We start from the raw sequence: 17472 nt of genomic DNA, 5'->3' as shown, positions 1-17472 counted from the left end.
CTTTCCTGCAAAAAAAGTCTTCCTTGTTTGTGGTTCATCTGTCAACTACACAAATATTTTAAGAGCTATCATATGAAACATCTAATTCAGTATTGGGTGAGTGTGGAAAATGTCAAATTTGGAACTGTTTTGGTGCCAAAAACATTTTTTAAGTAAACTTTAGGGAAGAAATACAATCATAAATGTTGGTATGACCACTTTAAATATGTCTTTACTGCATTATATGTTCAGTTGTTATCATTAAAGCATGGCTTTCATTTTTAGGCTTTATATGAGAGATTATTTGCGTGGATAGTGGGTCGAATCAATAGTGTGATTGAAGTGAAGGACTACAACCCTGCCCTGCATGGCAAAAACACTGTTATAGGTGTGCTGGATATCTATGGCTTTGAAATCTTTGACAACAACAGGTCAGTGTTATTTACAGTTAGGGTTGCAAAATTCTGGAAATTTTCAAGACTCCATGGGAATTAACAGAAATATATATGGGGAAAAAAATTGCAGGAACTGGGAACCTAAATGTATTTGAGAAATTTTTTTTTTTTTTAAACAAAGCAATTTCAGTTGAACTTCTACCCTACACATTGCTCAATCACATGCACACAGCATTGCTTTAATGCAGGGCTGTTGAGGCCTCACATCCATTTTCTCTAAAGCCTCACTTCCTGCATTTGAGCCCAAAGACTACATCTAAGTTTTGATATTACTTGGGGAAATATATTTGATCTATGGTATTCAACTTTAACTAGCAAATACCAAAAAGTGATTATACAGTAGTTAGCTAGCCAGTAAATCAGATATGAAAAATCTAAGCCAGTTGGCACTTTTTTGCAGTGACAATTTATGCTCAGTTTAGCTTCTGCTAGCCAGTTTTGTGTTACAGAAGTACAGTACTGATCATAATTTGAGACACATTACTATTTTTAATGTTTTTGAACATTGCATCACTTTCGCTCATCAAGCCTACTTCCTCACAGGGTTCTTTGATCGATAAAAATAATAAAAATGAACAGCATGTATGTAAGATAGAAATCCTTTTTTAACAATACACTACAGTTCCGTTACTGTACATTTTTTTTTCTTTCTTTGAAAGAAATTAATACTTTTAGTCAACAAGGATAAATAAAATAATAAAAAAAGTTAAAATAACAAAAATAGTAAAGACTCTAAAGTAAAAATTCTAAATTCCTGTAAATTCCCACAAATTCCTGTTAAGTTTCCAAATTGGAATTCTTCGAAATTCTCCAGATGAAGTTTCCGTAAAATTTTCAGAAATTTACTGGAAATTTTCCACCCCTTTGCAACCCTATTTACAGTGTACATTGTGTAGTTATTAATATTGCTTGGCAATAATTATTCTAATACATGGGGCTTTTTTGAGTGGTTTCAGTGGTTGGTTCTTTGTTATCTGTTTCGTGTCCGCAGCTTTGAGCAGTTTTGCATTAACTACTGCAATGAGAAGCTACAGCAGCTCTTCATTGAGCTTATTCTACGACAGGAGCAGGATGAGTACCAGAGAGAGGGTATCACATGGCAACATGTAAGTATGATACACAAAAATAGTAGGGATGCACCAAAATGAAAATTTTTGGCCGACGGCGAACAAAATTAAACACTGGGCCAAAGGCTGATTACTGAACGCAGTTTTTCACATTTTTTTAATCCATGTATTTTGCCAATTTTTTTCACCATTGCATCAATTAAATAGCCAAAATGTGCTTTTTACAGTTTTGTCTTGCTTTTCAAAAAAAAATAAAAAATCAATTACAAAACAACAATTTAAAAATATTTATTTAACACTGAACATTTTTAACATTCTGATAGACATTATAGCCTACCAGCAAACCACAATTTAACTTAAAATTAATAAGTTAGTAAAATAATATTCTTTGGCCATTTTTAAGACTTGAATCAGGCATGTGTTTTAAATGTACAAATAAATGCACCCTTGCTGAGCAAAGGAGAATGTTATATTAAATTTATTAATAAAGCTGTTGTAATGATTGTTATCATTATTTTTGTCTTACTTTTTATTTTATTTTACAGAACAACAGTAAAATTACAATGCTGACATTTACCAATGTTGACTTTTATTTTGGCGGAAACCAACAAGAAGACCTCAGTACTACTTTTTGCTGAAAGCAGCAGATTTATGAATGATTCTCATTACGCTGTTTCAGCGCAGATTTTCCCCGTGCTTTGGACTTTGAACCCTGGCTAAAGAGCTTCTGCAGCACTGTCAGAATACATACAATTTGTGCTTGTATTAGACAACGTAACCTTCTGTAGTTTATTTACTAATGGTTTAAGGCTATTTTGCAATTTCAGTCATCATACAGATACCAGCAACAACCAGCCCTTACTAAACAGTCTCTCGCTGTCGGTGCTTGTAATGATTTTTGCGTCTTTCTCTGACAGTTTTAAATGCTTCCACACTGCCGACATGTTTGCTGCATTAGTGTGCGCCTCTATTTGATCGCGTCACGTCATTGTTCTGTATAATTTATTTAGCCTTTTTGCTTATTCGACCGAACACTGTAACACTTTTTTTGCTATTTTCGGCTGAATAATTTCAGTTGCCAACCATTCGGTGCATCCCTAAAAAAATTGTCCATATTGAACCTATGCACTTTTTCTCTAAATTGGACTTGTCTTTCTTTTAGATCGAATACTTTAACAATCAGATCATTGTGGATTTAGTGGAGCAGCCTCATAAGGGCATCATCTCCGTCCTGGATGAGGCCTGTCTCATTGCAGGGAAAGTCACAGATACTGTCTGCCTGGACAGCATGAACAAAAAGCTGGGCCAGCACCCTCACTACACCTCCCGGAAAGTAAGCACTCAAGGAGCTACCGTTCTTTCTTGTCTCAGCAGTCCTCTGATTACATCAGATAAGTGTACATTTTTAGGCCTGCTATGAATATGGAGCAAAACTGCAACCTCATTTAACCAGACTTGTAGCTGCCTAGCTTGAACTGCACTTTTGCAGTTTGGCAGCAGGGGCAGAAGGGGGCAGTATTATTTCACATTACATGCACGTAGAAACCAAAACAATCAATGCAGTCTGATACCTCTTGATGCCTTGACCACTGAAACTCAAAAGATTTTTTTTCTCTCAGCTCTGTCCCGCCGACAAGACCATGGAGTTCAATCGAGATTTCCGTATCCGACACTACGCGGGAGACGTTACGTAAGTTTTTTTGAAATGCAATGTATAGTGAGTGCAGGTGATGCTGACAGGAAGAGCTTGAAATACTATTAGGTTTTCATTTTAGCAGACTATGATCTGCCATTCAGTCCTTAAAAACAAAATGACACATTTAAAATAACAAACAAAAAGATTAACTTTCATAATGTCATGTGACTGAAACAAACGGAATATGCAGCTGTAAATAATTAAGGGCTTGATTTTGATTAGATCATAAAAGATGCAGGATATGATTTTATTGGCTATTATCACCTGCCCAAATTACAGACATAAATAGAGAGAGAGAAAAATGTTTTTAAAATTTTCATAGTAATGCTATGTTCATGTTCCTTTAGGGCCCTATGAAATATGGTTAAATAAAATTGTATTAATCAAAAAGCATGTCTGATTAATTGAAATCACAAAACTTACACGATTTAAAAGAAATTTATTAGAAGTTTAACAAAAATTAGTTTTATTTTTAGTTCTATTTTTACCAAATTCTGTGTTTTCATTAGTTTTCTGTATTCAATTTTAATGGTTTCATTACATTTATAATAATCAAAAGCATCCCTAAATAATATTTTATAATAAAAAAACAAATTTATTATTATTTTATTTCGGGTTTTTTTAGATATAATGTGTTGTGTATTTAAATTTTCTGGTAAATAATTTTTCTGGTGAATATTTCTTAAAAATAATGTTTTAATAATAATAGTATCAGTAGCAGTAGTACTATCATTACATTAAGCAATATATTTCTGTCACAGTTTCTTTAAATTAAACTTTTATTTTGACGGGGTTCTGTGAAGACCTTTAAGTTTCTGTTTGTATATAATGTAGTACTGTCACTAACAACTATTTTTATATAGATTAATCTATCAACTAATTTATAGATTAATCGATTTATCTAAACGATTAATTTTCCACAAAAAAATCAACAATTTTACTTCCTTTACTATTACGCCGGAATGGAAGTGTAGTTCCTAATCTTATCGGCCTAGAAAATCGCATCTTTACATTTTCCGCTGGTCTTAGTACACAATATAACTGCAGAAGAGTCAAGTTTTAAATAGGACAAATATGGAAACTCGTTGGTCATTTTTGAACACGATGCTATTGGTCTAATAGGATTCAATGATCTATGCTAAGCTATGCTAAAAGTGATATCGCCAGAACAGGAGAACGGCTGAATGGATTTCAAAATGGTAAAACTCAACTTATTAACTTGGGGGGAGTTGGAGAATGTGCCTATTTCCAAAATAAGTGCAGTGTTGCTTTAATACATTTCCTGTATTTTATCGTATGTTAAAAGTGAGGAACAAATTTGGATTTATAAAGACAAAAACTGAAGTGGAAATGTTTTTATGCTTAGACAATCTAAAGAGAAAGTGTACAAAACTGTTTGCCCTTATATACCAGCAATTAGATTAATTCAATGTTGTTTGTCCAAATATAAAGATAGGAAATCACAAAATGCATTATTATTGCATATTAATGCAAAATGCCTATTATTATTAACTGCGATTTATAAAGAGGAATGCATTTAGGAACATTTTTATACAGCAGAGATACCATAATTTAGCAGGTATTATAAAAAATGTAATTCCTCCCCCCTATAAAAATGTCTGAAACCTAAAATATATTGCATATATGCTATACTTTTCTCCCCCTATAAAAAAGTCTGATACCTAAAATATATTGCAGATATGCTATACTTACCTAATTACCTCCTAAAAAAATATAGGACTGAGACTCAAACACCTCCCGTTGTAAACTGACCCTAAAATGTGGAACTTTGAGGGATCATAACATTCTAAGTTTAAGTTCTAAGAAAAAACTTATGTAGAAGATCCAAATGTCTAAATCCACTTATTCAGTGAATTTGTGCATACACACTGAGTGTACATATAAAATGCTTTATATATCAGATTTTGTTCAAGGAACTAGGACTATCCTGGGCTGAGATAATGATAATGATGTTTCCATGAAAACCTACGTAACCAAAATTGTTGACCATGACATACAGGAAGCTTCAGTGGTTAAAGCAAGTCAAATAAAAATAGAAAACTGGTGGCTTTGCAATACCAGTGCATTGGTGTGATCACTCCAAAGTAAATAGAAACATTAAAAATGTTTAAGCAACCAACTTTACAGTTTTTGTACCATTTGAGGTAGACATTGACCTTTTGAAAACGGGCATCAACATTAAAAGACTCCTTTTTTGCCATTATGAACAAAAAAGGATGTGAGCAGTTCAGTACAACCTCTTGTTGTCATCTTGTTGTGTTCATTTCAATATTAAAAGGCCTGTCAACATGAGAGAACTAGGGTTTGGATTTCATGTTAACATTATGCATTGATCTGAAGGTGAAGTTTTCTTAAAGGTTGGAGGATGCAATTTTATAAATACATGAAGTTGCTGTTGGTGCAGATGTCTGCAGTTTGCTGTACCTCAGCAAAGGCTGTGTCCTCATTTAGAAAATAGCAAGACCTTTTCTCATTGAGGAAAGAGGAGCAGAGAGAAGCTACTGGAGGGTTTAGCTCTGAAAATAGATGACACATTTTTCACTTCGGTTTCCTTTTCGCTCCTTAATGAGCATGTGCTTAAGTATAACTCCGGAAGTAACTGATTAAAGCTAAATTAGTCTTGAAATAAAGTTTTGCAGTGCATTTCCGCAATTTCCTTTAATGTTGAAACTATTCTCAGATCTGTTCTTCACAAATCTGAGAGAGTGAACAGTGAAAGCCGATAGGAGAAGTCATGGAAAGAATTGTAAATTTACCATTTCTTAGGCGAATGGTCCGAGAAATGGGATGAACTGTGTTGGCAGCCACATGTCACATGCTTGATAATTGTGTCAAGAGTGCAGAGGATTCAGTCCGTAGCACTGAATGACACTATTATTACAACCCTGCAGTTAAAGCACCAAGCATGCTCACAATTCTGTGACAATCATTTTGAATCTGTCTGAGAATGCATAGGCCATTCAGATCTGCTAGATGGATGCCTGTCTCACTCTCGCCCAGACACACACACACTAAGAAGTTCCCTCAGGATGAAGACTGTCAGGACTGGCATGTCAAGCCCTCAGTCACACTTACAAAATAAAATCTGTGAGATCCCTCGGGCTCAGCTGTGTCAGTGATGGAGGAAGGTCTCGCTAAATATACACCCTGACCAGGCCCCCCAAACCATGACCTATTTCCCTCACTCTCTGTCTCTCACTGCCCCTCTGACTTTAAATTTATTTATTTATTTTTTACACTTGCTTTGTGTATCTCCTTTTATGTAGTGTACTTTTTGGCTATGTTCAGAATAGCATATTACCATACTGTAGTAGTCTTACTATTTCTGCAGCACAGTGCAGTTTTTTTTTTCTTTTCTGTGAAGCACAAAATAAGATAATAAAACAGTGCTTTGCGATGATTTAACTAAAACTAACGGAACTAATTAGTGTAACATGGCTACAATTGAACTAAATTAGGAAACTAATTAGTGCAAGTCCACAACTGAACTAATATAAGTGGACTAATCAATTCAGTGTGTCTCTGATTGAACTTATTCAAGTGCAACTTATTAGTGCAACATGGCCACGATTAAACTAAAAGTAAGGGAACTAATTTGTGCAACATGTCCACAACTGAACTAAAATAAGTGAACAGATTAAATCAACAAAATTGGGAAGGGAACTAGTTAGTGCAACACGGGGCACAACTGAACCAAAATAAGTGAATAAATCAATTAAATGTGTGCAAAAGGGAACTAATTAATTCAAAAGGAAACTAATTAATTAGTGCAATATAGCCATGATTTAACTAAAACAAGGGAAATAATTAGTGCAATGTGGCCACAATTGAACTAAAACTAAGGGATCTAATTGGTGTAACATAGCCGAAATTGACCTAAAATGAGGTAATAAATTTGTGCAATGTGACCAAAAGGTAACTAAAACCAAGGGAACTAATTAGTGCAACATGGCCACGATTGACCTAAAATGAGGGAACAAATTTGTGCAATGTGTCCAAAAGTTAACTAAAACTAAGGGAACTAATAAGTGCAACATGGCCACGATTGACCTTAAATGAGGGAACAAATTTGTGCAATGTGTCCAAAAGTTAACTAAAACTAAGGGAACTAATTAGTGCAACATGGCCACAATTGACCTAAAATGAGGGAACAAATTTGTGCAATGTGTCCAAAAGTTAACTAAAACTAAGGGAACTAATAAGTGCAACATGGCCACGATTGACCTAAAATGAGGGAACAAATTTGTGCAATGTGTCCAAAAGTTAACTAAAACTAAGGGAACTAATAAGTGCAACATGGCCACGATTGACCTTAAATGAGGGAACAAATTTGTGCAATGTGTCCAAAAGTTAACTAAAACTAAGGGAACTAATTAGTGCAACATGGCCACAATTGACCTAAAATGAGGGAACAAATTTGTGCAATGTGTCCAAAAGTTAACTAAAACTAAGGGAACTAATAAGTGCAACATGGCCACGATTGACCTAAAATGAGGGAACAAATTTGTGCAATGTGTCCAAAAGTTAACTAAAACTAAGGGAACTAATAAGTGCAACATGGCCACGATTGACCTTAAATGAGGGAACAAATTTGTGCAATGTGTCCAAAAGTTAACTAAAACTAAGGGAACTAATTAGTGCAACATGGCCACAATTGACCTAAAATGAGGGAACAAATTTGTGCAATGTGTCCAAAAGTTAACTAAAACTAAGGGAACTAATAAGTGCAACATGGCCACGATTGACCTAAAATGAGGGAACAAATTTGTGCAATGTGTCCAAAAGTTAACTAAAACTAAGGGAACTAATAAGTGCAACATGGCCACGATTGACCTAAAATGAGGGAACAAATTTGTGCAATGTGTCCAAAAGTTAACTAAAACTAAGGGAACTAATAAGTGCAACATGGCCACAATTGACCTAAAATGAGGGAACAAATTTGTGCAATGTGTCCAAAAGTTAACTAAAACTAAGGGAACTAATAAGTGCAACATGGCCACAATTGACCTAAAATGAGGGAACAAATTTGTGCAATGTGTCCAAAAGTTAACTAAAACTAAGGGAACTAATAAGTGCAACATGGCCACAATTGACCTAAAATGAGGGAACAAATTTGTGCAATGTGTCCAAAAGTTAACTAAAACTAAGGGAACTAATAAGTGCAACATGGCCACGATTGACCTAAAATGAGGGAACAAATTTGTGCAATGTGTCCAAAAGTTAACTAAAACTAAGGGAACTAATAAGTGCAACATGGCCACGATTGACCTAAAATGAGGGAACAAATTTGTGCAATGTGTCCAAAAGTTAACTAAAACTAAGGGAACTAATAAGTGCTACATGGCCACAATTGACCCCAAAATGAGGGAACAAATTTGTGCAATGTGTCCAAAAGTTAACTAAAACTAAGGGAACTAATTAGTGCAACATGGCCACAATTGACCTAAAATGAGGGAACAAATTTGTGCAATGTGTCCAAAAGTTAACTAAAACTAAGGGAACTAATAAGTGCAACATGGCCACAATTGACCTAAAATGAGGGAACAAATTTGTGCAATGTGTCCAAAAGTTAACTAAAACTAAGGGAACTAATAAGTGCAACATGGCCACGATTGACCTAAAATGAGGGAACAAATTTGTGCAATGTGTCCAAAAGTTAACTAAAACTAAGGGAACTAATAAGTGCAACATGGCCACGATTGACCTAAAATGAGGGAACAAATTTGTGCAATGTGTCCAAAAGTTAACTAAAACTAAGGGAACTAATAAGTGCAACATGGCCACAATTGACCCCAAAATGAGGGAACAAATTTGTGCAATGTGTCCAAAAGTTAACTAAAACTAAGGGAACTAATTAGTGCAACATGGCCACAATTGACCTAAAATGAGGGAACAAATTTGTGCAATGTGTCCAAAAGTTAACTAAAACTAAGGGAACTAATAAGTGCAACATGGCCACAATTGACCTAAAATGAGGGAACAAATTTGTGCAATGTGTCCAAAAGTTAACTAAAACTAAGGGAACTAATAAGTGCAACATGGCCACAATTGACCTAAAATGAGGGAACAAATTTGTGCAATGTGTCCAAAAGTTAACTAAAACTAAGGGAACTAATAAGTGCAACATGGCCACAATTGACCTAAAATGAGGGAACAAATTTGTGCAATGTGTCCAAAAGTTAACTAAAACTAAGGGAACTAATTAGTGCAACATGGCCACAATTGACCTAAAATGAGGGAACAAATTTGTGCAATGTGTCCAAAAGTTAACTAAAACTAAGGGAACTAATAAGTGCAACATGGCCACAATTGACCTAAAATAAGTGAACAGATTAAATCAACAAAATTGGGAAGGGAACTAGTTAGTGCAACACGGGGCACAACTGAACCAAAATAAGTGAATAAATCAATTAAATGTGTGCAAAAGGGAACTAATTAATTCAAAAGGAAACTAATTAATTAGTGCAATATAGCCATGATTTAACTAAAACAAGGGAAATAATTAGTGCAATGTGGCCACAATTGAACTAAAACTAAGGGATCTAATTGGTGTAACATAGCCGAAATTGACCTAAAATGAGGTAATAAATTTGTGCAATGTGACCAAAAGGTAACTAAAACCAAGGGAACTAATTAGTGCAACATGGCCACGATTGACCTAAAACGAGGGAACAAATTTGTGCAATGTGTCCAAAAGTTAACTAAAACTAAGGGAACTAATAAGTGCAACATGGCCACAATTGACCTAAAACGAGGGAAAAAACTTGTGCAATGTGTCCAAAAGTTAACTAAAACTAAGGGAACTAATAAGTGCAACATGGCCACAATTGACCTAAAATGAGGGAACAAATTTGTGCAATGTGTCCAAAAGTTAACTAAAACTAAGGGAACTAATAAGTGCAACATGGCCACAATTGACCTAAAATGAGGGAACAAATTTGTGCAATGTGTCCAAAAGTTCACTAAAACTAAGGGAACTAATAAGTGCAACATGGCCACAATTGACCTAAAATGAGGGAACAAATTTGTGCAATGTGTCCAAAAGTTAACTAAAACTAAGGGAACTAATAAGTGCAACATGGCCACAATTGACCTAAAATGAGGGAACAAATTTGTGCAATGTGTCCAAAAGTTAACTAAAACTAAGGGAACTAATAAGTGCAACATGGCCACAATTGACCTAAAACGAGGGAACAAATTTGTGCAATGTGTCCAAAAGTTAACTAAAACTAAGGGAACTAATAAGTGCAACATGGCCACAATTGACCTAAAATGAGGGAACAAATTTGTGCAATGTGTCCAAAAGTTAACTAAAACTAAGGGAACTAATAAGTGCAACATGGCCACAATTGACCTAAAACGAGGGAACAAATTTGTGCAATGTGTCCAAAAGTTCACTAAAACTAAGGGAACTAATAAGTGCAACATGGCCACAATTGACCTAAAACGAGGGAACAAATTTGTGCAATGTGTCCAAAAGTTAACTAAAACTAAGGGAACTAATAAGTGCTACATGGCCACAATTGACCCCAAAATGAGGGAACAAATTTGTGCAATGTGTCCAAAAGTTAACTAAAACTAAGGGAACTAATTAGTGCAACATGGCCACAATTGACCTAAAATGAGGGAACAAATTTGTGCAATGTGTCCAAAAGTTAACTAAAACTAAGGGAACTAATAAGTGCAACATGGCCACAATTGACCTAAAATGAGGGAACAAATTTGTGCAATGTGTCCAAAAGTTAACTAAAACTAAGGGAACTAATAAGTGCAACATGGCCACGATTGACCTAAAATGAGGGAACAAATTTGTGCAATGTGTCCAAAAGTTAACTAAAACTAAGGGAACTAATAAGTGCAACATGGCCACGATTGACCTAAAATGAGGGAACGAATTTGTGCAATGTGTCCAAAAGTTAACTAAAACTAAGGGAACTAATAAGTGCAACATGGCCACAATTGACCCCAAAATGAGGGAACAAATTTGTGCAATGTGTCCAAAAGTTAACTAAAACTAAGGGAACTAATTAGTGCAACATGGCCACAATTGACCTAAAATGAGGGAACAAATTTGTGCAATGTGTCCAAAAGTTAACTAAAACTAAGGGAACTAATAAGTGCAACATGGCCACAATTGACCTAAAATGAGGGAACAAATTTGTGCAATGTGTCCAAAAGTTAACTAAAACTAAGGGAACTAATAAGTGCAACATGGCCACAATTGACCTAAAATGAGGGAACAAATTTGTGCAATGTGTCCAAAAGTTAACTAAAACTAAGGGAACTAATAAGTGCAACATGGCCACAATTGACCTAAAATGAGGGAACAAATTTGTGCAATGTGTCCAAAAGTTAACTAAAACTAAGGGAACTAATTAGTGCAACATGGCCACAATTGACCTAAAATGAGGGAACAAATTTGTGCAATGTGTCCAAAAGTTAACTAAAACTAAGGGAACTAATAAGTGCAACATGGCCACAATTGACCTAAAATAAGTGAACAGATTAAATCAACAAAATTGGGAAGGGAACTAGTTAGTGCAACACGGGGCACAACTGAACCAAAATAAGTGAATAAATCAATTAAATGTGTGCAAAAGGGAACTAATTAATTCAAAAGGAAACTAATTAATTAGTGCAATATAGCCATGATTTAACTAAAACAAGGGAAATAATTAGTGCAATGTGGCCACAATTGAACTAAAACTAAGGGATCTAATTGGTGTAACATAGCCGAAATTGACCTAAAATGAGGTAATAAATTTGTGCAATGTGACCAAAAGGTAACTAAAACCAAGGGAACTAATTAGTGCAACATGGCCACGATTGACCTAAAACGAGGGAACAAATTTGTGCAATGTGTCCAAAAGTTAACTAAAACTAAGGGAACTAATAAGTGCAACATGGCCACAATTGACCTAAAATGAGGGAACAAATTTGTGCAATGTGTCCAAAAGTTAACTAAAACTAAGGGAACTAATAAGTGCAACATGGCCACAATTGACCTAAAATGAGGGAACAAATTTGTGCAATGTGTCCAAAAGTTCACTAAAACTAAGGGAACTAATAAGTGCAACATGGCCACAATTGACCTAAAATGAGGGAACAAATTTGTGCAATGTGTCCAAAAGTTAACTAAAACTAAGGGAACTAATAAGTGCAACATGGCCACAATTGACCTAAAATGAGGGAACAAATTTGTGCAATGTGTCCAAAAGTTAACTAAAACTAAGGGAACTAATAAGTGCAACATGGCCACAATTGACCTAAAACGAGGGAACAAATTTGTGCAATGTGTCCAAAAGTTAACTAAAACTAAGGGAACTAATAAGTGCAACATGGCCACAATTGACCTAAAATGAGGGAACAAATTTGTGCAATGTGTCCAAAAGTTAACTAAAACTAAGGGAACTAATAAGTGCAACATGGCCACAATTGACCTAAAATGAGGGAACAAATTTGTGCAATGTGTCCAAAAGTTAACTAAAACTAAGGGAGCTAATTAGTGCAACATGGCCACAATTGACCTAAAATGAGGGAACAAATTTGTGCAATGTGTCCAAAAGTTAACTAAAACTAAGGGAACTAATAAGTGCAACATGGCCACAATTGACCTAAAACGAGGGAACAAATTTGTGCAATGTGTCCAAAAGTTAACTAAAACTAAGGGAACTAATAAGTGCAACATGGCCACAATTGACCTAAAATGAGGGAACAAATTTGTGCAATGTGTCCAAAAGTTAACTAAAACTAAGGGAACTAATAAGTGCAACATGGCCACGATTGACCTAAAATGAGGGAACAAATTTGTGCAATGTGTCCAAAAGTTAACTAAAACTAAGGGAACTAATAAGTGCAACATGGCCACGATTGACCTAAAATGAGGGAACAAATTTGTGCAATGTGTCCAAAAGTTAACTAAAACTAAGGGAACTAATTAGTGCAACATGGCCACAATTGACCTAAAATGAGGGAACAAATTTGTGCAATGTGTCCAAAAGTTCACTAAAACTAAGGGAACTAATAAGTGCAACATGGCCACAATTGACCTAAAATGAGGGAACAAATTTGTGCAATGTGTCCAAAAGTTAACTAAAACTAAGGGAACTAATAAGTGCAACATGGCCACAATTGACCTAAAATGAGGGAACAAATTTGTGCAATGTGTCCAAAAGTTAACTAAAACTAAGGGAGCTAATTAGTGCAACATGGCCACAATTGACCTAAAATGAGGGAACAAATTTGTGCAATGTGTCCAAAAGTTAACTAAAACTAAGGGAACTAATAAGTGCAACATGGCCACAATTGACCTAAAATGAGGGAACAAATTTGTGCAATGTGTCCAAAAGTTAACTAAAACTAAGGGAACTAATAAGTGCAACATGGCCACAATTGACCTAAAATGAGGGAACAAATTTGTGCAATGTGTCCAAAAGTTAACTAAAACTAAGGGAACTAATAAGTGCAACATGGCCACAATTGACCTAAAATGAGGGAACAAATTTGTGCAATGTGTCCAAAAGTTAACTAAAACTAAGGGAACTAATTAGTGCAACATGGCCACAATTGACCTAAAATGAGGGAACAAATTTGTGCAATGTGTCCAAAAGTTAACTAAAACTAAGGGAACTAATTAGTGCAACATGGCCACAATTGACCTAAAACGAGGGAACAAATTTGTGCAATGTGTCCAAAAGTTAACTAAAACTAAGGGAACTAATAAGTGCAACATGGCCACAATTGACCTAAAATGAGGGAACAAATTTGTGCAATGTGTCCAAAAGTTCACTAAAACTAAGGGAACTAATTAGTGCAACATGGCCACAATTGACCTAAAATGAGGGAACAAATTTGTGCAATGTGTCCAAAAGTTCACTAAAACTAAGGGAACTAATTAGTGCAACATGGCCACAATTGACCTAAAATGAGGGAACAAATTTGTGCAATGTGTCCAAAAGTTAACTAAAACTAAGGGAACTAATAAGTGCAACATGGCCACAATTGACCTAAAACGAGGGAACAAATTTGTGCAATGTGTCCAAAAGTTAACTAAAACTAAGGGAACTAATAAGTGCAACATGGCCACAATTGACCTAAAATGAGGGAACAAATTTGTGCAATGTGTCCAAAAGTTAACTAAAACTAAGGGAACTAATAAGTGCAACATGGCCACAATTGACCTAAAATGAGGGAACAAATTTGTGCAATGTGTCCAAAAGTTAACTAAAACTAAGGGAACTAATTAGTGCAACATGGCCACAATTGACCTAAAATGAGGGAACAAATTTGTGCAATGTGTCCAAAAGTTAACTAAAACTAAGGGAACTAATAAGTGCAACATGGCCACAATTGACCTAAAATGAGGGAACAAATTTGTGCAATGTGTCCAAAAGTTAACTAAAACTAAGGGAACTAATAAGTGCAACATGGCCACAATTGACCTAAAATGAGGGAACAAATTTGTGCAATGTGTCCAAAAGTTAACTAAAACTAAGGGAACTAATAAGTGCAACATGGTCACAATTGACCTAAAATGAGGGAACAAATTTGTGCAATGTGTCCAAAAGTTAACTAAAACTAAGGGAACTAATTAGCGCAACATTCAATTGACCTAAAATGAGGGAACGAATCTGTGCAATATGGCCAAAAGTTAACTAAAACTAAGGGAACTAAGTAGTGCAACATGGCCACAATTGACCTAAAACAAAGAAAAAAAAATGTGCAATCTGGTTATGATTTATCTAAAACTAAGGGAACTAATTAGTGCAACATGGCCATGATTTAACTAAAACTAAAGGAACTAATTAGTGCAATTTGTTAGAATTTAACTAAAACTAAAGGAACTAATTAGTGCAACATGGTCACAATTGGCCTAAAACAAAGAAAAAAAATTGTGCAATCTGGTTATGATTTATCTAAAACTAAGGGAACTAATTAGTGCAACATGGCCATGATTCAACTTAAACTAAAGGAACTAATTAGTGCAATTTGTTAGAATTTAACTAAAACTAAGGGAACTAATTAGTGCAATACAGTCACAATTTAACTAAAATGAGGGAACAAATTTGTGCAACATGGCCACAATTGATCTAAAACGAGGGAAGAAATTTGTGCATTGGGACCATGTGTTAACTAAAACAAAGCAACGAATTTGTGCAATGTGGTCACAATTGAACTGAGGCCCTGTTCACATCATTTTGAGTAGGTTTCAGTGGTTTCATGTATGCAGATATTTCTTGAGATGACGGCATGTTTACGGAAGAACCCAGAAAAAAAAAAGAATGGATAGGGAAAGCTCTGGCTGTGGATGAACCCTAAAACTGAGGGAACTAATTAGTGCAGTGTGGCCACAATTGAACAAAAACTAAGGGAACTAATTAGTGCAATATAGTCACAATTGACCTAAAATGAGGGAACAAATTTGTGCAATGTGTCCAAAAGTTAACTAAAACTAAGGGAACTAATTAGCGCAACATTCAATTGACCTAAAATGAGGGAACGAATCTGTGCAATATGGCCAAAAGTTAACTAAAACTAAGGGAACTAAGTAGTGCAACATGGCCACAATTGACCTAAAATGAGGGAACAAATTTGTGCAATGTGTCCAAAAGTTCACTAAAACTAAGGGAACTAATTAGTGCAACATGGCCACAATTGACCTAAAACGAGGGAACAAATTTGTGCAATGTGTCCAAAAGTTAACTAAAACTAAGGGAACTAATAAGTGCAACATGGCCACAATTGACCTAAAATGAGGGAACAAATTTGTGCAATGTGTCCAAAAGTTCACTAAAACTAAGGGAACTAATTAGTGCAACATGGCCACAATTGACCTAAAATGAGGGAACAAATTTGTGCAATGTGTCCAAAAGTTAACTAAAACTAAGGGAACTAATAAGTGCAACATGGCCACAATTGACCTAAAATGAGGGAACAAATTTGTGCAATGTGTCCAAAAGTTAACTAAAACTAAGGGAACTAATAAGTGCAACATGGCCACAATTGACCTAAAATGAGGGAACAAATTTGTGCAATGTGTCCAAAAGTTAACTAAAACTAAGGGAACTAATAAGTGCAACATGGCCACAATTGACCTAAAATGAGGGAACAAATTTGTGCAATGTGTCCAAAAGTTAACTAAAACTAAGGGAACTAATTAGTGCAACATGGCCACAATTGACCTAAAATGAGGGAACAAATTTGTGCAATGTGTCCAAAAGTTAACTAAAACTAAGGGAACTAATAAGTGCAACATGGCCACAATTGACCTAAAATGAGGGAACAAATTTGTGCAATGTGTCCAAAAGTTAACTAAAACTAAGGGAACTAATAAGTGCAACATGGCCACAATTGACCTAAAATGAGGGAACAAATTTGTGCAATGTGTCCAAAAGTTAACTAAAACTAAGGGAACTAATAAGTGCAACATGGTCACAATTGACCTAAAATGAGGGAACAAATTTGTGCAATGTGTCCAAAAGTTAACTAAAACTAAGGGAACTAATTAGCGCAACATTCAATTGACCTAAAATGAGGGAACGAATCTGTGCAATATGGCCAAAAGTTAACTAAAACTAAGGGAACTAAGTAGTGCAACATGGCCACAATTGACCTAAAACAAAGAAAAAAAAAAGTGCAATCTGGTTATGATTTATCTAAAACTAAGGGAACTAATTAGTGCAACATGGCCATGATTTAACTAAAACTAAAGGAACTAATTAGTGCAATTTGTTAGAATTTAACTAAAACTAAAGGAACTAATTAGTGCAACATGGTCACAATTGGCCTAAAACAAAGAAAAAAAATTGTGCAATCTGGTTATGATTTATCTAAAACTAAGGGAACTAATTAGTGCAACATGGCCATGATTCAACTTAAACTAAAGGAACTAATTAGTGCAATTTGTTAGAATTTAACTAAAACTAAGGGAACTAATTAGTGCAATACAGTCACAATTTAACTAAAATGAGGGAACAAATTTGTGCAACATGGCCACAATTGATCTAAAACGAGGGAAGAAATTTGTGCATTGGGACCATGTGTTAACTAAAACAAAGCAACGAATTTGTGCAATGTGGTCACAATTGAACTGAGGCCCTGTTCACATCATTTTGAGTAGGTTTCAGTGGTTTCATGTATGCAGATATTTCTTGAGATGACGGCATGTTTACGGAAGAACCCAGAAAAAAAAAAGAATGGATAGGGAAAGCTCTGGCTGTGGATGAACCCTAAAACTGAGGGAACTAATTAGTGC

General features: G+C 35.1%; 1 protein-coding gene across 2 annotated transcripts in view; it reads left to right on the top strand.

Moving 5' to 3' along the window:
* myo1g (myosin IG) overlaps window positions 1-17472 on the top strand; it is a 112916-nt gene that overhangs the window by 7915 nt on the left and 87529 nt on the right. For both annotated transcript variants that reach the window (XM_073821578.1, XM_073821577.1), the window contains exons 9-12: window positions 265-410; window positions 1426-1540; window positions 2664-2834; window positions 3121-3191. In XM_073821578.1, coding sequence (XP_073677679.1) covers window positions 265-410; window positions 1426-1540; window positions 2664-2834; window positions 3121-3191 — 503 coding nt within the window. The remainder of the gene's footprint in view (window positions 1-264; window positions 411-1425; window positions 1541-2663; window positions 2835-3120; window positions 3192-17472) is intronic.

Source organism: Garra rufa, chromosome 17 (genome assembly GCF_049309525.1).
Source record: "Garra rufa chromosome 17, GarRuf1.0, whole genome shotgun sequence".
NCBI classification, from domain to species: Eukaryota; Metazoa; Chordata; class Actinopteri; order Cypriniformes; family Cyprinidae; genus Garra; species Garra rufa.
Note: the sequence above shows the minus strand (reverse complement) of the source record. Positions and strands in the feature narration are given on the sequence as shown.